This window comes from Echiichthys vipera, assembly GCF_963691815.1.
Source record: "Echiichthys vipera genome assembly, chromosome: X".
Lineage (NCBI taxonomy): Eukaryota > Metazoa > Chordata > Actinopteri > Perciformes > Trachinidae > Echiichthys > Echiichthys vipera.
In genome coordinates, this window is record NC_139825.1 from 38750057 (window position 1) to 38775583 (window position 25527).

The 25527-nt window shown below is 39.6% G+C and overlaps 1 protein-coding gene across 1 annotated transcript in view; it reads right to left on the reverse strand.

The window, feature by feature from the left end:
- cdh4 (cadherin 4, type 1, R-cadherin (retinal)) overlaps positions 1 to 25527 on the reverse strand; it is a gene marked incomplete at its 3' end in the record, with an annotated part of 224366 nt that overhangs the window by 119643 nt on the left and 79196 nt on the right. The window contains exon 3 of the mRNA XM_083938972.1: positions 13767 to 13790. Coding sequence (XP_083795098.1) covers positions 13767 to 13790 — 24 coding nt within the window. The remainder of the gene's footprint in view (positions 1 to 13766; positions 13791 to 25527) is intronic.

The window sequence follows — 25527 nt, forward strand, 5'->3', positions numbered from 1 at the left end:
TCCAAAGGAACCCTAGTGTGCTTGCTAGACATGTACATTTCCACACATGGATTCTTGCACAGGTGTAAGAGTACACAAAAACACACCATGGAAGCAGACATGGTCAATGGACTCTGAGTGAACTTTTGCACCACTTCAAAGCATCAAGGTTGAGCAGAGGACTCTGTTTGTTATAATGAAGAGGAGATAGTTAATCTAGCATTAACGCCTGGCTTCCCATGAGGGAACACCATGATTCAGGGAGGTGTGAAGGGGTTGTCAGTATGCACACAGGCACACTCTCTCTCTCTCGTTCTCTCACTGCCCCTTTATCCTTTCTCCATGGTGATACAGGCACACCACAAAAAGTGCTTGAATGAAAGGGGCGTCAAATGGACATCGATTTCTAATAGGGAACTTTCTGGATCAGCATGGGGCTTGGCCTAAGTCGCGTCTGTGCTTCGGTCAAGGACACCATATGTGGGAGCATAAACTGGACCCGTCTTTCTCTGCCAGGCACCAAATGAACCGCCGCAGCAGGATACAGGGATCAGAGAGCAGTGGGAGTCTCCTTTCATCTCTTGGGGATTAGCACTCCCACAGGAGGGAAGTATACATGTGTGTATGTGCACTGTGTAACACTCTAGGAGAAGTATCTACCTTTTAGCCACAGGCTACACACTTTCTGTTTCTGCTGCATGCTGAGAATCCCCCCCAAGGCCACAAATATATGAGGTTCCATAGGCAAGAAAGAGATGAAGAAGAAGACATTCTCCTTGGGCGAGTTTTCTTAAAATAAACATGAAACTCTGTTTGTGCACCCTTTTCCGTGGCAACATTGACGGTTATAGGCTGAGTTACTTTACTGTTGGTTGATTATATTTAAAATATTCAGCGTGTAACACTGTTCAAAGCCTCCCGTGATGTTCGAGAGGGAAGCCATTTGTATGAAGCAAGGAACACAGTACCACCAAAAATGTTGACATATGCTGGAGAGTGCCATTCGTGGTAATTCTAGTACAGTCATTAAACATGCATGGAAACAGTGAAGGCTTCACTGGACTGTATCCACTCAATTCTATTGAAGCAGTAGCGCCATGTGGGGAAAAGGTGAGGCTAAGAGCAAAGCCATCTGGGAAACAGCATAGCGTGACAATCTGTGGGATCGTGGATCATCAACCATTTCACACTAAGCAACACCTTTAGTGTTGCTGCTACACACACGCTCACTGCAGCTCAAAGGTTAGAAAAGAACTACTACACAAATATGTTTAATCTTCACCATCCTCTTTTCCTCCCCACTCTTTATCTTTATTCTCTTTACAGACATGCAACAAGTCCTGACACGTGCATAGCTCATACATCCTTCATCAGTTTTTGCCACACAGTCTGACATTGATGGCAACTCTTCACACTGCCAGGATAGGAGTGTCAGCAGTGTCGCACCTTGTGCAGACCTGTTTCTTTTGATGTCACTATGAAGAATGAGGATGACTCCTTCTCAATGCTGCTGCTCTTTTCACACATGCAATGTTAACCGGAAATTGTCTGGTAGGGCTGTATGTTAAAAACGCAAACATCCGATTCAGTTGGACATGGTATCAAAAGGTGTCTCCTTAGTACAAAGACAGATAATCTTAGAGTGGGCTCATGTGTGAATGCAGCCACTTATTCTCCGGTGTATCCACCCATGGAGCGAGGGGCATGTTGATGTGTCCGCCAACAGCGCAGATAAAAACAAAGTTCCAACAGAAGAAGGGTGATTTACACAGCGGCAACAAAAATGTCTACCCTGAATCTGCATCCCAGAAAACTTTGTGTACGTCGACAAATTTGTTCTTGGGGAAAAAGTTATTTTCTTTTAACATAGAGGGAACTGTCAGCAAACATGGTTCTTGCAATCAACACTTCCCCATGCACATGACTAGCTAACAAGCACACAATGCTCAAATCAACAGCAGCACCTGTTTCCATCATGGTTCCCATGGTTTCTAGCCACTGTTCCTCGCCACCTCCGCCAACATCCACCTACCTCATGAGCTATCGACACAACATGCTGTTGCTGAATTCTACATCTGGATTTCTAAACTCATCAGGCATTAAAGCCCCCAATCCAGGTCTGTGTAACAAAAAGACCTCATAGACCGTTTTTAAAATGTAATCTTACTAAATACTCATTGTCCTATAAGATCTTAACACCTATTTAACAGGGGAGTACATTTTAACAACCTTAGATGTAACCCTGCATCCAGTGACTGCTGCCAACCACTTAAAGATCAAAGCAGGACAATAAATCTAAAAATACCACAGTCAATAAAACTTTTGTAATTAAAGATCTAATTTTAGAGCAACAGGTTGAGGCCTGTTTTTAACTGAAACCTTGCTAAAGTTTCCTGCTGTCATACTAAAATGTCTGGTGCACGTTCTTGAACTAATGGTCTATTGACCATCAAAACATTACTCTAATACTCATCTATCATCAGCTCTAATTATGACATTACTGGTGAATTTAATTTACACATTGACAATGAAAAGAGACTAGAAGGCTATTGAATTTTTATATGTATTGGAAGACCTGGGTTTCAAACAGCATGTTAATGAGCTAACTCAAAGCTGTAGTCAGACCTTAGATCTTGTCATTCAAGAAGGACTTACCGTTGACATTTCAACAGCTATTGTCTGATCACTACTTAACTTAATTCATCATTTTTCAGCTGTTAATAGTCTCATAAACCTTGCTCCTAGTTATTACTCAGATGGCTTGAGCATTTCGAAATGCAACCAATTTGCTGCCTTTTTCACAGACAAGATCAAGGATCGGAATGAATAATTTTCAGAAAAGGCTGGTTAATGCATCAAAACGTATTGCCACGGAATTTGAATGCATCATGCACTCTTTTACGTCGGTGGACTTGGAAATGATCACTAAAGTTGTCTGTGATTTAAACTCCTCTACCTGTACTCTTGATCTCATTCCCAAAACTGCATAAAAAGGTAAAATAGAGTGCTCTGCCATCTGTTACTACAGACTATTTTCCTATCTCCTTTGTTTTGGTAAGATTTTACGAAAACATATTTTTAAACAGGTGAATGATTTCCTGTGACAACACTATTCAAACAACTCCAGTCTGGTTTAAGACCCCAGCCCAATAGATCGCTTCTCAAAGTTGTGAAATACAGACAGGACACTGATGAGAAAATCTCTCTGTACTTGTCCTCTTAGATATATATATATATATATATATATATATATATGCTGCTGGACAGACTTGAACACTGGGTTGGTCTCTGTGGCACATTTCTTAAGAAGTTCAGGTCCTATTTAACTGGTCAATAATTCTATGTAACCATGGATGACCACACCCCTGACAAAACATACATGCCCTGTGGAGTCACACAGGGCTCTGTCTCAGGCTTATTCTCTTTAGTCTTCATATGCTACCGTTCATATATTATCAGAAATCACAATATTAATTCCCATAATTACGCAGACAATAGCCAGCTTTACATCTCTGTAAGTTCAGGGATTAAAGTTCTATCAATAACGTGGTTGCATGCATCTCTCAAAGTCGGTGGATGACTCAGAATTTCTTACAGTTAAATCAGGAGAAATGTGAGATCCTACTTATTGGAACAAAGACTGAGGAAGAAAAACTGACCATTAAAATACACTAAATACCAAAGAAGGGGTCAAAAACCTTGGTGTTATTCTTGATTAATTTCCCTTCCACACAGACACACAAAATAATACATGCCTTTGTATTCTGACAAACACCAGAAAGAGAGCCCACATTTCTCCAATCTTCAAATTATTACATTGGTTACCTGTCTGTCATAATTGGAAATACTTGTATTTGTTTTATTTTATTGGTGTTTATATCACTAAGTCAAACAAAAACGGGGCTTTGACCCTGGAGACAGGGGTGCCTTTCCCATTCATGAACCATATGGCCCCCTTACTGTAATTACGTTACAAGTGCACTTCTTTTAACCCAAACCCACAACCTCTTCCTAACCTTAACCAAGTGGTTTTATTGCCTAAACTAACCCACATAGTTTTGTGTTAATTCACATCAACAGTGATGGCAGTGGACTATCATGTACATGTTCATGCACTGTCATCCGAAAGGGATGCCAAATGGTCCTGACAAAACAGCAGCATGTGACGAGTTGGGATGAGGGTGAGTTGTCACATGTAAAAGTGATCCTCTCAGTTTTGATGACAGTGTTGTTTTCTAATAATGTCTCACTCTATATATACCTAAGATACATATGAAACTATATTCACAATCGCCACCCTCTGCAATAAAACAGTTAAACAGAACGGACCACCCAACCATGTTCTTTTTTAAAACAAACCTGGCCCTGCCACCGCTAAATGCCCTGGCACAGCCATCCACCAGCAGTCGGCCTGTCATGCCAGCTCAGGCCAGGACACCGGGCTCTGGGCAGCGAGCAGCACATAAATGAGTAATGGCAGTCACATTAACATTCGGTGGTAGGGCAGGCTAAGGGCAAGGAGGAGGGGAACTCAGGGATTGCAAGCGCTCCCTCTGTCTTATAAAACAGCAGCTGATTAATGTTTGATTTTAGCTGGCCTCATTCTTCCACTAGCACAGGGCAGAGCAAATCTACAGAGTGGGGGAGAGTGAGAGTGATCAAGCTATAAGGGTTGGGGCGAAAAAAAGTTGTACAGTTGTTTGGAAAGGCTAAGCCAACACTATGCTTTCTTTCCTCCTGTACTAATATATGCAGTTCAATCAATTCAAACTGAATTGGGGCATTGATATGATAGGACATGGAAACAATGATAAAAGATCAGGAGAGGAAAAAGGGAGATTTTGAGTCACATATGTGAGTTTACAGGACTGCTCGCCTCTGACTGGTTGTTTTAGGTTGGGCGGTTTAATCTTTCAGATGCCATTAGGAGCACCCAGTTAGCAGCAGGTGGAGGCGGACATGATTCAGGCTACATGATTGTTTATTTTTTTCAAAGATTGTTGGTCTCTTATTGTTGTCAGGATACAGTGATAACTGCAGTAAATATGAGAGAGAGTTACCTATTTCAGCAATAACTGAAATGTTGATGTTGATAGGAATTTCATCAGTTAAGAGACTAAACCCTAAAAAAAATGGATTGACACGTTTTTACCTGATAAAGCTGTTAAAGGAAAATTCAGAAAAAGATCATAGGCTCATTCTCTGGGTAACATGGATGTCTGAGCAAAAAATTAAATGAAAATATGAAAATATATTACGAGACATTATAAAATGTGTGTTTTGCATACAGTTAATGCTCCCCCAGGCACTTAAAAGGAGTGTGCATTTGGAGTTTATCAGAGTGTTTGTGAGATTGACTTGACCAATGATTTAATTAATCAAATGCAGAGTGGCTTTTACAAAAATCTAGTGTATTTGCATTAATTTATGCTTAATTTGGCTGACATCTATCCATTACATAATCTGCTAAATGTGCTCAGGAAATATCTAGGACAGCCATAGCCCCAACATTGTGTAGCCCGGTGACTCTGCTACTGAGGAAGGGAGTCAAAGTGTAGACCCTTCATCGACTGCTACTCACCCTTTATCGACTGCAGCAGGTGAGTTTAGTTAAGATGTTTGTTTATTGTGAAATTGAGTTGAGTCATTATTGCAAATCACCATTGCAGACTTATTGATATTATTTTTTAAAAATGTGTCACATTTCTGAGCAATATACTTACACAATGTCTTTCTAATTATGTATGCAGTGTTTGTAATTGAAATGCAGGGCCCTTAATGCGTTACTGTATCAACTGCATCACTTGTATTTGTTTTCTTTGGTGCAATATTTTTGAGTCATTGTTCATTTTGAAGTTGCTTTAGTATTTTTATCATAATAATATTTTGTTTAAGTTATGCAAGAAATATAATATTGAATTACATTTTGAAGGAATAAAGGATATTGTTTGTTTTAAAGCAATGAGTTTTAGTAGCATTTTTAATTCAGAGTGCATTATTGTGTGTGCATAGGAAGGAAGGGGATCACCATTGTTGTACTAGAGTATAAGTAAGTATAAGTTAAGTAAGAATCTGCTTTAAGCAGTGTACATGGGCAAGCAATTAGGGCCACCGTTAATGTGTAGCTTCAGAATGACAACATAAAATATTGAATATGATGCTGTGGTCACATACAAACCCCAGCTGAATACAAAGTGTGTTTTAGTTTGTCGAAAAACTTCACAGAAAACACAGAAAATCACTTGAAGAAGTATATAAATAATTTTTTAAAAATTGCACATTGTACAAAACATCTATTGTAAAAAGCTCATCTCCACCTCAACTCAAAAGACTGTCATTTTAAAAAAAGACAGATACTATTAATATTAACAATTATATTAATTTAATGTCAATGGCTATATGCTACCTTGTCTGTCTGAGTCACAGGTGGATGAGGTGCTTTTTGCGGCGATGTGAGAGAAAATTATAGCAGGAATGTGATTCTGACAGTTGCGTGACTATAGGGAGCAAAGGGAAATTAGAGTTTGTAATAGGTGAGGAAAATGCACCTCTTCATACTTCACAGAAAACACTTGTTTCAGTTTTTTTCCCAGGGAGAATACTTTACAGCGTGTTCTTCCTCTCTCTCCAACTGATAATACTTTGCATTGCATTGTAGTCCTCGAGCTATTTCAGTGTCTAAGCCTTCAAGATAAAAAAAAGGAACATCCTGAGTTTGGTGGCCATACTATTATAACAAAAGATGTACAATAACTAAACATTCAGTACTGACCCTCAGTGCCAGACATGATGCAGTAACTAAAAGTACTCATAGCTTTTTTTTTCTGAGAGAGTAGGTACATTTATGATTACAATTACAATTTTGCCATCATTAAAGGGGAACACAACATGTTCTTTCCATGGCCTCGGAAAGTTCAATCAATATTTGTGAATATGAGCTCCTCTCCCTTAAAGCCAGAAAGCAGAGAAGTAAGTGTTAAACAGCAAGCCGCTCACATCACAAATGTGAGTTCTGAGCACTGTAATTTTTTGATTTGGAAGAGAGTTGTTTTGTTTGTTTACTATGTTATATACATATATATATGTAAGTAACACAACATAAGTTTTCATGGCAACGGTTACACAACTATTGGACTGTATTTAACTGCCATACCATTAGTGTTACCAGCAGTGAATGTACAGTAGTGAAAAGGGAGTTTAAATGATCCTGATTAATGTGTCAAGTAAGTTGATAAAAGCAATTTGATAACATAGAGGGAAGTGAAGCTCAAATAAACGTCTAGGAAACAGGAACTCAGCAGGTCCTGTCAGCTTGGATGTTGACATGCACTGCATGAAGTCAGCTCCAGCAGTAATCTTATAGAAGTTGCAGATTAGTACTTATAAAATAAAATATCTGACATTCACGCATGTATGTACACACATACATCCACATACATGCACACATAATGCATGCTCATTTGCTCACACACAGAATTCAGTGCATCCTCACAGAAGCAAGATAATCTGCACGTGTAAGGAACACAGAGAGGTAGCTGTGATTGACAGTTCCTGCTGAAATACCCATTTGACAGAGGAAAGAACCAAATGCAGGAGTTAAAAGCCAGCCACAGAAATCGCCTCAGTACACTTCACATGAAAGCAAACTTGAGTGTTTCGTTTCCTCAGAGACGCTGAGCATCTGAGGTGAAATGTGGGGAAAAATATCATCCTATTTTTCAAAATGAAGAAACTTAATGCTCTTTGTGCAAACCTGGGTGCCAATCATGAGCATGCCTCTTTGAGGGCCAGGCCTCATGCGAATGTCAGCTCCGTACTACATTATAATTCCACCCAAGATCTTGAAAGATGACACAGTTTTAAAGCTGCACTCACTCCAGTGCGCAGTTCTGCCAGGGATGGAATAAAAGGGAAATAAAAACTGCTTTCCTTTTTGTTCAAGCGACATTGTAATTGAACTGGTGGTAGCAGGCAGTGAAAATTCCCTTTAATAATGGTCTCTTCACTCTAATTTCAGTAGGGATTTGCCCAGGCCTTCCTTGTCTCACAGGCCCTTAATGCTTCTGTGCCATCCAGCCCTGTTGCTGGAAGAAGGGGAGGATGTGCCTGAATGTACCAAGCAGAGGAGAGAGGAGAGATATAAAGAGTAAACTCGACTGGAAGGAGAGCTGGGGACGGGAAAGTCTCCCACAGCAGGAGGTGATGATGGTATAATTGGCATAATTAAACCCAGGAAATGCAGCTTCATTAGTCCCAGTTTGGGTGTTAAAATGAAGTGTGACCTAATTGGTCAAGTATACACCATGGCTGAAATAATGAAGATGCAGTATGAAAATGTTAGTAGCTACTAGGGTTGGGTGATATGTTAAAAATGTTCTTCCAAGGCCATTCAATTTAAAAAAAGTATAACAATCGTCCAAAAAGCAACAACTAGTGATGAACTCAGCCAACTGCCAATAGCAGATATATTCATTCTTCCCAAAACCCTAGCACCTACCCATGTTGAGATAGAATGATGCCAAAATCTTGAAAACAAAGATGATTAATTTTTCTGTTGCTTTATATAATGATGAAAGTTGTCATGTGACCACAGGTGATGTACACTGCACAATATAGTGGTCTGAACCTCAGCACAAAACCTAAGCCTTAGACCGCAGCGGTTTCAGCAATTTTCCTGTCCATTCTCATCTGCATCACAAAAAGAGGCTTTTTCTCTAGAAAAAAAATGATCAAGCCTTATCTTTCTGAAACATGTAATCCACCGGGGAAAGCCGAACTTGTGGCCATTAGGCTCCGTCTTCTGTGCCTTGACTCTCCGCTGTCTCAGCCTTTGTAGCGAGAGGCCAGAGCAAAGCTTGTTTCCATTCAGCTGGGAGTGCTGGTCAAAGCCATAAGATCAAGCTGCTCCCAGCACTTTTTTTCTTCTCGCTGAGAAATACTTGAGTTGTCTCAATAGTTTTTCGAAGATGGTGTGCAAAAATTCTCCACAGAACAAGATCTTATGTTTTCCCTGCATAGTTTTGCGTAGGTTTGACAGCATTTTTGAGGAAAAGTTTGAAAATTTGGAAATGGTAAGTCTTAAATTGGGTAGAAAATAGGAGCTCCTCGCTGGAGACAGGCTGCCATTTTTATGCTTGCTTGTTTCCTTCTTTGCTTCTTTCTCTCTGTGCACATACTCTTTCACAAACCATCTGCCATACAGGTCCTGGGTGACTTTACTTCAAGAACTCTTAGTGGCTGTCTTCATCAGCTCAAGATCTGCTGCAGAAAAACAGCTTTAATTGGTACTGAGAGGGAAGGGAAGCAGAAGGGGTCGCACGCTTCATCACATTTTAGAGAAAACAGCTTCTCCTTGGCAAAGAGATTCAATGCTAATATCTCCACATACATATATCTTTTTTTACACTATTCCCTTTGTGTAATAAAATACAAATGTTTAAAAAGCAGACTTATCTTTGAATGAACACGTTTAAATTAGCACCAATAAGGCAAGCTGTGAAACTATCTCTTAGTTGAGAGCAATGGAGCAATACATGAGGCTCTCAGGTTCCATGTAAGTAAATCAACTTGTCTGGCTAAAATTGCCAACCCTAATATTTCAAGCTGACCTGTCAATATCCCTGAGCCTTGAATTTGCCCCACTAAGCATAGTGCTCTGCAGCAAGACAGATTGAAACAGCAAATGTCAGAACACTGATGAGCTGCGTTCAGGATCTTGAGTTACATGGGAAAAGGAAGCGCTACAGACTGCAGCCAACGGTGCAGTCTGTAGCGCTTCCTAGCAGGCAATTACACCATTTCACCAAGGCCACTAGAAAAGCTTCACTACAATTAGGCTGACAGAAATGCCCCCCCTCCCCCCTTTCGTCTCTACATTGTCAGGGTTCTTTGCCGCTCGTGTTGTTTCAGAAGGGCTTTGAGACATTAGCTTCTGTTGTTGCTCTAGCTTTGGAGACATTTCACAGCCCATTAGCTGCTCTTTCAGCCCCAACCAACTCAAAACCAGGGAAAGAGAGGAACGGTTGGGGGAGACACAGACAGAGTGAAAAACTGTACAGAAAGCTTTTCCAGTAGGAGCATCAGAGCTATTGTGGAAGATTAGAGAATAGTTATAACAATAGTAGCTATAGTTAATAGTTAGGGCATTTACCAGAACTATTACTCTAAGTGGCTGTCCAAGAGTAAGATTTGAGATTGATACCTGTCTCATGTCTGTACACCAGAGATTTTCAACAGGGGGTCCTTCCGGGGCGAGTTACTACAGGGGAGCTGCCAAATTATTTTTTGATTTAAAAAACAACTTTAATTTTAATATCTGAAAATATACACTAGCACCAATCCAACATATTATTAGTGAAGTTGAATCAGGCTATTCATGAATAAACCCAAACAATCTAATTAACCCAACACTGATGTCAGTCTTACTGGCCTAAAGGTAAGGAAGCTGCCAAGATACAGTTAGACTTAATTCACTGTGAATAACATTAAAACATTCTTTATAAATTTATATGAATATGTCAATAATTATTTTAACAGCTTAGTATTGCATGAAATATTGAAAGGTATGTGCCGCCCTACACTCTGTTTTAGGCCTAGTATAATGCAACTCAATGCAAATAATTTTATAAAATATATGTAGTCAGGGCCCCTGCTCTGTCTCTCTATTAGCTAGGGGGTCCTTCACCTAAAAAACATTGAAGACCCCTGCTGTATACAGGGCAGCATGTTAGCTTAGCTTTGCATAAAGACAAGAAAAAAGGGAAAAAAGCTAGCCCTGTTCTATACCACAGTTATAAAATCCATCTACCAGCACTTCTTAAGCTCAATAATCAGTGCATTATACTGTATTTTGTTTGTTAAATCCTTAAAAAAAAAAAAAAATGGAAAAATGAAAAGTTAGTTTTTATCGGACCACTTATTCTTGCAGATGTTTGTACGGATTAAACAATCATGATACAATATTTTAACTTGGGAGATCTAGAGATTCTGGTACATTGATTATCTTACATTTTGACAGAAAGTGGCATCCATCTTCTCCCGATAGCCTTATTTCCCAAAATTAGGACATCTTCTGGTCGGCTGGCTAGTCAGTATGCTTTTGTCTATATAGAGATATGCTCATTTGAGACGCCTTGGTGGAGTCTGGTTGCTGAGATACCGAATATACAGGGAAGAGAAATGTCTGTACAAGATAGATTACTTGCTCTGAGGGAAGACAGATATATATACACAGATATACAGTCCGGCAGTATTCATTTCGCCTCCATTGTTGTTGCACAGCACTTGTAGCATATGTAGGATGTGACGGTTGGTCTTAGTGGTATTTGTCCCACCCCTCCTCCACTGTGATTGGACAGCTGGGTTGACAGTGACGGTGTAAAAACGAGAATAAGCGTTTTGCCCGTAGTCTAATATTTCTAAGTCTCTGCGACCAGAAAAAAAATAGAGCTTAGAGCAGAATCGCTGCTTAACAACGCCTGCTTGTCACAATGCTAGTGTTTGTAGCACCATGTAAATACACATTGCTCCCATTGCCAATAATTCAAAAAGTACTCTAGCAAGGATTTTTTTTGGTTGACCACAGCCCTACTCAAAATGTTGAACTATTGCTTGAACATATTTTGGCATTCAGAGGAACAATTATTTCTGAAATTGTCTTAATGAAATGAAAAAAGCTGCAGAGTGATTCAACATAGCCTTGTTAATTTGACCATAAAAAAATACATTCATATTGTACAGCAGATGCTAAGCTGTGCTGTCTCTAATTAAAAAAAAAAGTTTAAAAAAAAGAAGAAGGCATGATGAAACACGGCCAGCAGAGATCAGAGCTTAAAGCTGGTGGTCAGAATTTTGTAGCCTAATCAACAGTACATGCACCGTCTGGTTTATAGTTTGCAGATGTCCGTGCGGTTTGGCCGAGGCAGAGTTTAGGTGGTTTCCAGTGCAGTTGATGGGGTTGAACAATTTGCACGGCTGGCAGAAAAAACATAATCAATCCGGAGACTATAGATAAGGGCTCTAAAACCAGCCAAGCACAGCGCTTTCTCTTATCGCAATTACACCTTGCCCTCCTGCCTCAGGTACAGCCAATTAAGCTAGGAGAGGATGCACCGGCAGCCACTCCACATTGAGGAGGCCTATCAGACGACGGCAAACACACCCCATCACTGCAGAAGCAGAGAGTAGCTTATTAAACACAGGAAGAAACAGGGAGGGAGCTCCAGCATATACCCTTTTGCACTGCAGTTATATAGTTTATGTTTATGTTATTCTAAAAATGCACATTTATGGAAACAGGAATTTAATGGTGTGAATGATGCATGCTCTGGTGAGTGATGAGCAGTCTACTGGATGACTGCCTGCTGGCTGCGTTTCATCAAGGGACCAAGGGCACACAGACCTTGCCCTAACTCTGCCTCCTCTCACTCTCTCACCTGCTTTTTAATCCATTCATCACTCCCCTCTTCTTTTTCTGCTTTTCATTGTGGAACATCATTCACATTATGTGACTACTTAGCAGTACAGAACAGGAAAGGAGGTGTGGGAGAAGAGAGAACTCATGCGTGCTTTAATGTGAGAGCGGTTAAGAATGGAAGAGGAGATGAGGTCAAAATCAAGGATAACACTTGGGATGAATACAAATCTTTACCTATTGTGACTTCTTATTCCCTGCTCTTTGTTCAAACCTAACTATATTGAAAAAAGTGCTGTACTGTCTACAGTGTGGCAATGAAAAATTGATCACACAAGCTTCTCTCACAAGGTGATGCGGATCACCAGCGGACGGGGGTTAACAGGGCTCACAAAAAATAAACCTCAAGCACTTGATCTGAACCACAACTTTACACACCTCTTCTCTCTCGCCACTTTGAGGGTTCAAAAAGAAGACACACAGCGTGCAGTGTTTAGTCTACACCGTGTGATGGCACCACACCAATTTTGACAATTTCGCCCCCAAGCATCATCCTTCATGCAGTGGAGTGCAAGTTCAACAGGATCACTTTTTTGTCTCAGCACCATACTGAAACTCTGATAACATGTACAGTGGGGACATCTACCATGAGAACACATAAGCAGTGTTACAGAAGAACTGTGGCTGACACAGGTGCTCTCATGCTGCTTACAGAGCAAACCAGATGTCTGGTCAGAGCACACTTACGTGCAAAATGAGCCTTAGGTATAAACAAAGCCAGTACTGCAGATGGACTCTCTCTTTCAACCTGTTTGATCACGTGATTAAAGTGCTTCTTCAAGCACAGGAAGCCATTAATAACAGCACTACAGAGGGGAAGTCAAAATTCAAGATGAAATGAAAAGAGAGGTTGCCTCAGTGGGGGAATCCATCTACCCTCCGTTTAGAAAACATGGAGATTCGTTAGACTAAAGCTGGAATGAAACAAAGTGAAAGAGATACCACTTATAGCTCTTTAGTGAAAACTATTTGAGTCAAAAGGGGGTAAATTGACTAAGTAGGTCTAGGTAAAATGTGCACAGGGAAATTATTCCAAATTCAAATCTGACTGGCCACATGGGTCTGTGGATGCTGCTTTCATAATTGCCTTTGCTTGATGTTTTCTCCTCATACCAACATTTGCCGTGACATGCAATGTGATGGAGAGGAAAATAGCATCCTGGTGATGCAAATGATGTTCGTGGCTCGGCACTACCCCACTGAGGCTAACATCTGAGAATGGTTCCTTCCGCATCAAAACAAACAGCCAATCCGCTGTTGCCCGTCCATGCACAGATGGCTCTAAATCAAGGGAGTTTGTGGAGTCAGTACTTACCACGTTCGCTGGACAGGGTGGTATCTGTAAAAAAGGGAAGAAGAGAGAGGGGAAGAAAAAGGGCAAGGGGAGAGGAGAGAGGGGATGATGATTAGAACATAATAGGCTTCAGTAAAAGTGGCACTGCAATGCTAAAGTCACCGTTAAACAAGAAAACAAAACAGATCAATTTCTGAGGACTAATGGAAAGTCACAGGCAATAGCCGGACAGTGACATTCAGTATACAGGACGTGGGGCTACCATTTGAGAGAAAATGTGCTGTCACAACTGCGTAGTCGCTCACATTTGTCTCTGTCTATTATCCAGGCAGCACCATTTAACCAGAATACAGTTTGTTTTCTCTCTTATACTACTTGTCATTGCCTCAAGCAGTGGGATTCATCATTATCTTCAAACACTTGTTGGGATGTCTATATTGCTCTTGTGCTCACTCAATGAAACACAAGAGAATTGCGGGATACTGCATATGTATATTGCACACACTTATGTACATCATCGTGGGCGGTATTTATTCAGACCTTGACACCCCAGCTCGGTGACAAAAAAGGAGAGGCATGCGTGGAGGTTCTTGAAATCTCTCTCCTGGTTGCATGCCCTTCTAGTGTCCTGCAGAATTGCTAAGATTTTTTTTGCATTTATTGCTAACATTTTTTATCTAGAAAGCCTTAAAGAAAGGATTGAGACTTGATTGGATCAAGTTGAGAAGAATACCAACTCTAATCCCATACACTTGGTTTCAGAACTCTAGGTTTCAGGACATAGTACTTAATTATGAATCCAAGCATCCCAGTGATGAAAAAAAGAAGAATAAAAGTGCTGAGAAAAGGGTCTCTGGTGGCTCCAGGCATTCCCGTCTCACAAGAGTAGTTTTGTTTCAAGGGCAGAATGATTATGTTGTAGATTAGTCACTTGAATTTAACTGCCTTACAAAAGTTTGGCGAGAAATGCTGAGAAGAATCTAGTTGTCAGTCCACCATTTGGAATATTGGATGGATTGCTGTGAAAGCTTCAAGAAGCATTCATGGTACTCAGAATGCTTCTGACTCCCCAACACTTTCCCTCTTGCAAGACTAGCAGATTGCTATTTGTGGATTTGAGTGAAAAGTCGACAATTATTGGACGGACTTCCATTAAATTAAGAATATACTTAGATTCTCTATACGAACGATGGTAATACGTGATACCATTGCATTTCATCTAGCTTCTTAATTAGGATATTTAATAGTTTATGACCAAATATCTACAAAACTAATTACGTTCTTATCACTTTGTGTTTTGCGCTAATTAGCGAATCAGCATTAACCATAGACTGTATACAAAAATGGACGTAGCTTCTCCGTCAAGGTCTGTTCTCTCAACTTTATCCAATCATACTCGCCATGGGAGTCGCCATCTTGTTGGATCTGTGTCATAGATAGCAGGCTGTACGGAAAGTCATGGTGCAAATGCGGCCATTTAATTAGCATAACAGAGCTAACACATTGTGTTCCTAAACCATCTGTTTGTACAGCAAACTGTCTTTTGACTTATGGTAACACCACCACAAAAATATTATCTAGACATTACCTGGCAGGCATTATTTTTTGAACAATTGTGTTGTAAATCCAATAAATTAATTTCCAATTATTTGAATATTCGGATCCAGGCCTAGCACAAATTATGTGGAATGTCCGATTGAGTTGCTGTGTGAATGGAGCAACTAATTGCCTGGAGAATTCACAGTGAGCAAGTGGGCGTGCTGATGATGTTTCTATCATGTGGCTTGCTGACAGCAGAAGGAAACAGAAGAAGAAGGGTGATTTACACAGACGGCAACGGAAATGTCTAACTGGAGAGACGACGATATTTGGGAACTTTGTCAGTATGGGCCAACGCTGAAATCGTCCGACAAATTCAAGGAACAGCAAGAGACTCTGTTGATTATGACCAAATTACAAACCAGCTAAATGGCCGCCTCACGTCCTGCCTCCTGCATGCACTACCAGGCTCCAAAAACGGATTGAGTTGCTGAACATGGAAAACATTATACCTCCCTGCTAAACATCAATATATTAACATTGTCACTGTAAACGTATTAGTATGTGGATGTAAGCATTAAGCTCAAAGCACCACTGTGAAGTAAAGCCTCACAGATCCTCTGTAGACTCTTCCTAGTGAGCACAGTGATTCTACAGTCTGTTGTTGGAGATGTTTAGTGAACGTGCTGATTGATGACATATCTCTTCAAATATGTTGGGAACCTCCAACATATTTAGGAACATTTTCCATACCCTACATAGAATCACCACACCAGCTATATAGTACAGTATGGTGGATCGAAGTGCATCTCTTCCCCCCTGTCTTAGTTATATGTACTACTTTTGTACCTGATTTATGCATGCAGCATGGAATTATGTGCAACTTTAACATTAACTACATATGGACTAAAATATATTCCATCTATATTTTTCAGTTCACCAAATTATCAATATTAAGCTATATCTGTTGTCAAGAGTTTGGCTTGGACTGGGTCACTTATAAGGGACCAGGTCTTAGGAGAATCTAAGCTTGTTTTTCAGCATTTACTGGAAGCTGATCTGGATTGGAGTGTCTGCTTCACTATACATTATATCAATACATACATTTTGAATATAAAATGCATATCCTGTTTGAAAAGATGTCTCCACTAAATTGATTAAGTTACAACTCATTATACTTCAATCATTCCTTATTCATCAGGATGTATGTGGCTTTTCTCTGTTTTCTGTGTACTTGTATTGCAAACTTGTGAGCTTGGTCACATCTTCTGGCCAGCTATCCAAAGTTGCTGTGATCAAATTGCATAAATGCCAATATAGTTGTGTTTTTTTCCTCCCACTCATGTCTCACAATAAAGCCATTCAAGTTCATCTTTAATTCTCTAAATCAATTTGACTTATTTACCAAAAGCAAACACATCACTATCTAAATGAGAGTTTTGCTCATAGGCAGTGTCTCCATTCCCCTTCTCCATGTATCAAGATCCTAACAGAACGCAGCGCACATGTTCAATTATTCATCTTCCCCTGTCAAGAATTCAGCCTTGCTATCCCCCACAACTTGGCAGGCAGGCTCATATTTGGCATATGGTGCAGAGCAGTGCTGCTTTTCCTTCTCTCTTCACTTGGCCTGCTAACACTCCCAAGGAGCACAGCAACACACACTGGCATGCACACTGATAAACACACACATATACACACCCACTAATGATGCACCATGTCTGTCAGTTTTGTAAGTGAGAGCCACCCCCGACCCCCGACCCCACCACCACCACCACCACCAAAACCCCTCCACCTCGGGCCAACCCCATTGAGTTGCTGGGCATTCGTCCACAGCCTCTTTACAACAGGTATTCTACAACAGTACTGTACATAATATATGAGCCAAATCGTCCACAGTATGCAACTCACAATACTGGAATCCTCAAATCCTCTATTTTGGTATTAAGAAAACACATGTCCCTAATGTGTACATCAGTAGGTATTCCACAAATAGCCCTGCACACAAACTTCTCAGTCTTCTGATTTACGTGGAACTATGTTCGCACTTCGTCATCAAACTGTGAGATCACAATTTTTTTTAACTGCATTACCGACCTGACAGGTGAAACGAGAACAGGAGGGTCAAGGGTATGTTAACTGTTAATCAAGCACAGTGTTCACACCCAACCTATCCTGAGAAGAGCTGTGAAAAAGATCTAGATTGGCATTTACATGCATGCATCATGTGTAAGGTCTCAATTGTATACTTTGTGACCCTTATAAACCTGTTTACCTGGTTGACTAGCCCCTGCAAATTCCTGTACCATCCTCATCAGTCATAATCACAAAAAATGATTCATGGTTGTTACTGTACATTAGTATGATTATTAGAGAACACCTGATACAACCGATTCGTTTACAGAAAAACTTAGAGAAACACAATACAAAACAAGTGATTCACTGATATTTGGAAATATAAAAATGGAGCTGGAAACTGCTGTTTTACTTTAAAACCACCGTCAGGGGCAGGGGGTGACAGCTAATAAACACCAGATGAGCTACCTGGTTTCTCAGCTGTATTAATTAGGATGAGGATGATGTCACAGGTCTAAACTGTTTCCTTGGTGAAACTGACTGCACGTGGAAAACAGTTCAGTCTAACCAGTCTGGCACAGAACTACTGTTTACAACCTCTGAGTCTCCTTATTGTACTTATTCAGTGATGGACTACAAATATATGCTTTACAACAGTATGTACAGTAATCCTTTATGTCGACTGCACACAGTCACAATCTAAAATGCGTTATTATCATCGCTGATAGCTAGCTAGTCCACTTACTTGAGGCATGAAGAGGAAAAAAACACTAAAGTTTGGATATTCCACCATCCATTGATGGAAAAATACATCAGGTGGACAGCTGATCTGCTGCCACTGATACATAGAGCATTTGTGTACATTGTATTGTGGATAATTTAGACATGCACCACAGTTTTCATTTGCACATTCATGCAAATTCCTCATTTGTGCAGGATACGTATAGAGATTGATATATATATATATATATATATATATATATATATATATATATATATATATATATATATATATATATATATCATGTAAGCCCTGAAAAGGATTTATTTTATATATTTAGACATGTAAATCCACAGCACTCAAACAGGTATGATTAAATGCTAAAAAGTTAAAATTGCGTGTTTGCCAGAACTAAACTTAGTAGTTTTCTTCTGAATGTAACACTTTAAACTGGGTCTTTTATAAAGCTGCTTTGAAAAGAATCACTCAAAGCAAGTGATGGCAAAAACTCCTACATATTACAAACTCAGCCAAAAGGTCACAGTTTCTCATTTTCTTGATCAATGACATGAATAAAACGTTTTGAGCTCTTATTGTCTGTTTGATGACCGTCCTCTCTGCACCACACCACAAAAGCTATTGGTCATCCATCTGGTCTTTCTTACTGTATCATTGAAAATGGTAAGTATGTTATTCCTACATTTAAATAGCTTCAATTCATGTTCATTTAAATCTAATAAAAGTACTCAAAAAAATAAAGGTTCAACATGGTTTTCCCACATAAAACATTTTTAAAAGTTCTGAAACACGTCTGGAAGCACATCTTCTCTTTGTTCTCATTGAGAAATTCTGGATCTGGCCTCACCCTGCCCACCACCGCTGCTTCTGATAGGTTGACCAGAGCAGTGCGAAGCGAACCACTGCCTGCTGCCTTTCGGAACCCATGTTAAAAAATTCAGCTGTTCAGAGCAGTCTCCAAAAACCCCAATGTTAAAATGTCCAACAAGCAGCACTTGTTCTTAACAAGTGTACGGGGTGAATGTTTATACAACTCACCTGTTTAAATTATATTAAGATTTAAAGTTATGCATAATTAAGGGTGCGTTGCTTTGAGTAACAGGTGGATGCCTTCACAGATAGCTAGCATAGACTGAGGGCTTCATGCAGCCCACCTCAACTCCATCCACGCTCCACCTCTTTGCCCGGAGTTAGCGGGCATCAGGCACTGTCAAGATGGCGTCTGCCACACAGAGACTAAGTCCTTATATTGTACAGTCTATGATTTGAATCTCAGATTTCAGAGAAGTGCACAGACATCTCCACATCCAGCAGAGGAATATGAAAACTCTTCTGTAGTGAGACATTTTGTACAGATACAAGTTAGTATAAGCCAGGGTCATTTTAGAGGTGATAAACATATTAAAAACTATTTTTATAGTGTGGAGGGGCCAACACATGCTGAAAGGCAGTTAAAATGTTCACAACATCTGAGAAACTTTTTAAATGACACATGCACACACTGCCACCTGCCATACTTCGTGTGAGTTTAGATTGATGTGAGCACTTCTGTTTGCATGCAGATGCGTCCTTATGCCAAATCGTCTTGTTGCCCTTGTGATGACTAATAACCTGAGAGCATTTTCAGCTAATAAATAATACATTTAAGAGTCTAATCAAATTGAACAAAAGAGTATGTCTAGAAAACTATTAATCAGAGAGCAAACGTGTATTTACAAATATAACACTGGCACAAACAATCAATTATTCATAAAGTGAATGCTGGGTAAGTGGGCTTCTTCCCGGGTGAGATGCTGCCATAATTGGAGTGGGACTACAGGAGTGCCGGCTGGTGTGTGCGTGTGTACATGTACGTAAGTTTGGGTGCATGTGTGCCAATGTGTATCTGTGCGCGCACACACACACACACACACACACACACACACACACACACACACACACTCCCCATGCGCCAAACTTCCCCCAAACACGACAAGAGCCGGCAGAGTCGGCTCATTACTGCCTAATGAGTTGTCTGATTAGTGCCGAATATAAAAGCCTTATTGTCAAGCGCTGTATGTTTATTTTGATTAATTATTGTACTAAAGTGACTGAATGGAAGCACAATGACATGGAGCATTAACATTTTGTGGTAATAGGGCCCTTGTGGAGTGAGCGATCATACTGTATATTCAACCCTCAATGCAATCACATACACCATGGCCACTGCCTGAAAAAGTGTGACATCAGACTAACAGATATGCATGTCTAAATTGTATTCTTGTTTCCCAAAATGCAATTCAACTTTCAATTCTATATAATAGGATTAAGAATGCCTAATCCATAGTCCTGCTGATAGTAATGATGGCACTGGAGAGAGTCAGTACTTGTATTACAGTGCTGCTTGAAAGTATGCGAACCCTGTCTCTGTTGCATTAAAAACTCCATTTAAAACAGAAAAAAAACACTTTATTCCTCATCAATCTACATATAATACATCAAAATGACAAAGCAAATTCAGATTTTTCAAAATTTAAGCACATTTATGTAAAATAGAAAAACTGAAATATCACACTATTATAAAGCCACCCTTGGGAGTAATTCCAGTCTGGATTCCTCTTGTGTATGAAGCTACAGGATTTACACACCCATCAACATCAGCAGACTTTTTACATATAATTTTCAGGGACATTTACAAGAGATATAAAACTGCTCTTTTTGCATTTGAATGGATCTCTATGAGAATTCAAGGTGGGGCTAGGTTCCGATGTATATGACACTGGTACAGTACGGAGCAGGTGGTTGGGTAAACAGCAGTGAGTTATCAAAGGTCGGATGGATCAAATGAGCCTCAAACCTCCACTATGCTGCCAGATGTTCGAAAATCAGGGATAAAGAGGGTGGTGATGTTGATGAGTGTGTAAAGCTTGGAGCTTCATACAAGAGAGGAAACCAGGCTGGAATTACTTCCAAAGGTATTTCAACAGCATACTGAGCAAAGGGGTCATAAACATTTGCACATGCTATTTCAGTTATTTATTTTTTAATACATTTTCTAAAACTTCTAAAAACTAGTTTTTGCTTTGTCATTGTTGTGTATTGTGTGTAGACTGATGAGGACCATAGTCCATAATTACAGGTTCATATGCTTTCAAGAAGCATATGTGCTCATCACTGATTATTAATGTTTTTCTCTCAATTATATTGTTTATGTCAGTGTTGGACTACAGTGATGTGATATATCATCTTCAAAATACCTACAGTCTTTGAAACGGTCTACCGCTGAGAGATTTGTCCCTAATTTTAAAACCCTCACGCACCACTGCTCCTTGTATGCTTGAGTTGGATCATCATCCTTATTTATAAGTCTACAATCTGTTTTCTTCCTTCATACCTGCAGAAGTATGTCACTCGAAACAACACAGGTACTTATCAGCTCCGCTCTGAGGATTTGTTCTTACTAACTGAAGCTAGAGTCCGTACTGAAGTGGAGAAAAGGGCTTTTAGTTATGCTGCTCCCTTCGCATGGAACCAGCTACAGAAAGAACTGAAACTGAAGGAGCTGGTTTCTCTAAACAGATTTAAATCCCTTCTTAATGATGTTGAAGCGGGCTCTTCTGTCTGCACATGCTTTGTTTGATGTTTGATTATGTTCTGATTGTGACCATATTTATTTGTTTGCTTCCTGTCTTGGCCATGACTCTCTTGTAAAAGAGATTTTTAATCTCAATGACTTTTCCTGGTTAAACAAAATAAAATAAGATAAATAAAACATTTGTTCACAAAATAAAATAAAACACGGTGGATGGGATTCAAGAAAGATGTGTAAAACTCTCAATTTGTATACATTTGATGACTGTCACTTCCATTGAATGTGTGTGCCTGTCCATAGTGATAAAAATGTATGTATTCTTGATAGCCAAAGGTACAAGGTCTGTGTAATGTTCAAGGAGTCACTCATAGTGACCTACCTAGAGAGAATTATCACCCACTTTGCTGTTTCCTCCTAGCTCTACTGCGCTTTTTAGCATTTTCAGCTCATTGTTTGATTTCACGACCCATAAATCTGTTGTTTTGATTCACTCTCTCCACTCTTTTCAGCATTGTTTCTGGAAGCAGCAGGTAATAGTTTTGAGAGCAAAAGCTCTAAAATCCCATTGTACACTACCTGCACATCACTAAACAGCACACAAACAAAGTTAATGACTAGCTGGTGAACATAGTGAAGAATTCAGCTGCTAAAGCACCGGATATTTCCCTCAGGTTTTGGCGAAGACCCATAGCGAATACTGTACTTATAATACTCATCACATTGACAGCAATGAATGTTGCTCCATGTCTGTTGGATGAGTAGTACTTTATAAGTTGATTATGCGTCAGTGAAAAAGCAGCTTTAAGTAAAAAAAAAAAAAGTTATTATCGACCAAGTGAATAAAGTAAAAGCACTTACGTAGAATGGGCCCTTTCAGAGTAATATAATATTATATTACATTAGTGGATTACTATTATTGATGAATTAACATGTAAGTATTATTTCAGTGTTGTAGCTTGTCAAAGTGGATCTTATTTCATCCGCCTTATACACTGTTAATATTATACTGTAGCTTAACTGAACAAAATGGTATTACAGTAGGGCTACTCAAGTAAAGTACAAGTACCTCAGAGCTGATGGAAATGTGAAGCATGCCCAAACTAGACTCTCACATTTATTCTGAAAAAATGAAAGTGTATTTTTAAAGGTGTGAGCCAGTGGAGCACCAAACACAAACACACTTGGTGTGAGTTTAGACTCTTGGCATCACAGATTAACAGGATGTTTGTGGAGTGCTATTGTTTGCGAGTCAAATGATATCTGGCATGCCAGCAAAATCTGAGTCCATTCTACTGCAGAATATGGGATGATTAATGCTATCAGCCAGCACATTGGGGGGTATATGACTTTCTCTCTAGAGTGTCCTGATGACTAGGACAGCTTAGTGACATTAAAAATGCTTTTTCAGGTTTGACTGCACTCCTGTGGGTATTTTTAACATAACTATTTACTTTGATCAATCAATTAGACGTGTTCTCAGTTCAAAAGAAATGCCTAATAACTTAAGTTTAGTATAGTTTACATGCTTTGTAGTACAATCTGCTGAGGTCTACACTTGGACTAATGCAGTATGAATAAAAATGTTCAGCCTGGTAATCAAAGTAGAAAGGTTTTTAGTAAATATTCACTAATGCAGTGTTTGCCAACCTTTTCTTTTGAAAGCCCTCAACTCCACTCCCCTAAATGTAAAAAACTGAGCCACCGTCTCCTGGCATTGTGTGTCATGTCATTTTGAATGGCTCCATGCTGTCATTAGCTTCTTGCCCCGAATGACACAGTTCGGCTGAGATCTGTCATGTCTTTCAATAAACCCAAAGTTAAGGTCAAGTCAGAAGCGCTTTTAAATTTCTCAGACATGTTGTTTTCTTCATGAAATAGTGATGCTCTGAAAAAATGAGGAGGAGCTGGCTAGCAGACCTGAAGAATCTGTCCGAGAGAGAGGTCACAACAGAGCGGTGGCCTACTGTAGTCTACTGTTTTTGAGTGAGGACAAACATGTATTGTATAATTGATCCAGTAAGTGTGTTATTATGATTTTAGTTAATGTGCAAATCTAATTTTGACAACTTTTGAGCAGACAAAGCCTTGTGCATCCCCTGTGATCTTTGGTGCACCCCTAGATTTTTATTTAGCCATAGACCAAATGCACCTGAAAAGCGGTAGTTCTATGACTGTAAATAAGACTCATTTCAAGTCCTATTATTTGCCTCTTTTACTCTTTTTGCAGCCCTCCTGTCCATGAAGAGAATACCTTTGGTATAATCAGAGGGACAGTATTTCCAGGTCGGTCTCTCTGTACACATTTTAAATCAGAGGTAATGGGGCACTTCAGAAGACTGATGTTACACAAACCCAAATGCCAATACACTGTAATCACTAAAGGCCCCCTTTCTTCAGAGATAAGCATTGCTTATACATGCACTGCCCTCGAAACTACAAGGTTGCACTAAGAATGTTGCTGACGATAACTTAGAGAACTTTGAGATTTTATGTGTTTTGACATCACAACCTTTGTTACAGTTGTTGTACAGTGCACTTGTTACAAAGCAGCAGGACTGCATGAGATTTCACCATGTTAACACTGTTAACACTGTTTTTTCTCAAATAAGATATTCACACAATCTATCTCAGATGGAGGTGCGTTGGAAGTATTTCTTTAAGTCTTCAGAGTTAGAGAGTTGTATAGTCCAGAGGGACAGAAACATTAGTATGTTCAGTAAATGGTGATGCTGAGCTGAAACATGTCTACACATCCCCGATTGGCTTGCAAGTCTTTACCATATCATCTATTTGAGAAAGCTCCGAACAGCTTGAGAGGTTAATTCATTTTCCTCCAGAGATGCTGAATTCTAAATGTTCTCGATGAAAAAACTTGTGAGGAGTTCATCCACTAATTTCCACAGCTGGGTGTGAGTTAAGACAAGAAGCAAGTGTCTAAGACAAGGGTATCAATCCTGCCAATAACCTTTTCAACATGCAGTCTATACAAAAATGCAGTGGCTACATAGCTCTGCAGCAAAAATTGTGAGCCTGAAACTTGCAGATGACTTAACTTGGTTAGCATTGGGCTTGTTATTTAAAAAGGATTTTTTGTTTTTCAGTGTCACTTTCAAGAGTTCTCAATTGTATCCACTCTTGTGTTCAGAGAAACAAAAGACAGCAACTCAATAAAATCAACAGTGGGAATATTAACAAGATGGGAAACATTCTGTCCATATTCTGAGGTTTTTTTTGGTTTTGTTTTAGTCTAATACTTAGAAGTAAGTGGTGCGGAAATGAAGAGTAGAACTCTTTTGATTGGTGGCACCAAATCTCACATACTGTCTATGACTAATGTGTTACCTTCATTTTTACTTTCAAAAGTAATAACATAGTTGAGTGAAATGAAACAATGAATACGACTAATTTTCATGAAAAATACTCTCTCAAGCCTGCTGACATTTTCCTACCCGCTTTAGTGTTTGATGAATAGACATATGATTTCTTACTTCTCTTCACAATGTCAGGGCACCATGCAGTACCTGTCTTTACTTTGATTGTTAACAGCCACAAAAGCTGAAAGCAGAGCCATGCATTGTGCTTGCATTAATGTATGCTGAATGCTGTTAGACCCTAAATATAAAATGGTTCCGGCTTGTTCAGAGCTATTTGTACTTTCTCTCAGCTAACATTAAAGCACTTTCCCTGGAGGCCTAACACATTTAATGGGGTGAGTCAACCTTATTGTTAATGCACTATAGGTAGCAGCCGATTAATTGCTGTAGCCCAGTGGGTGATTTCAATTCAGCATGTAAACATCTTGTGTGTAAAGACGATTGGCATGTGTGGGTGCGCGTTTGCATGTGCTTATATGCTCG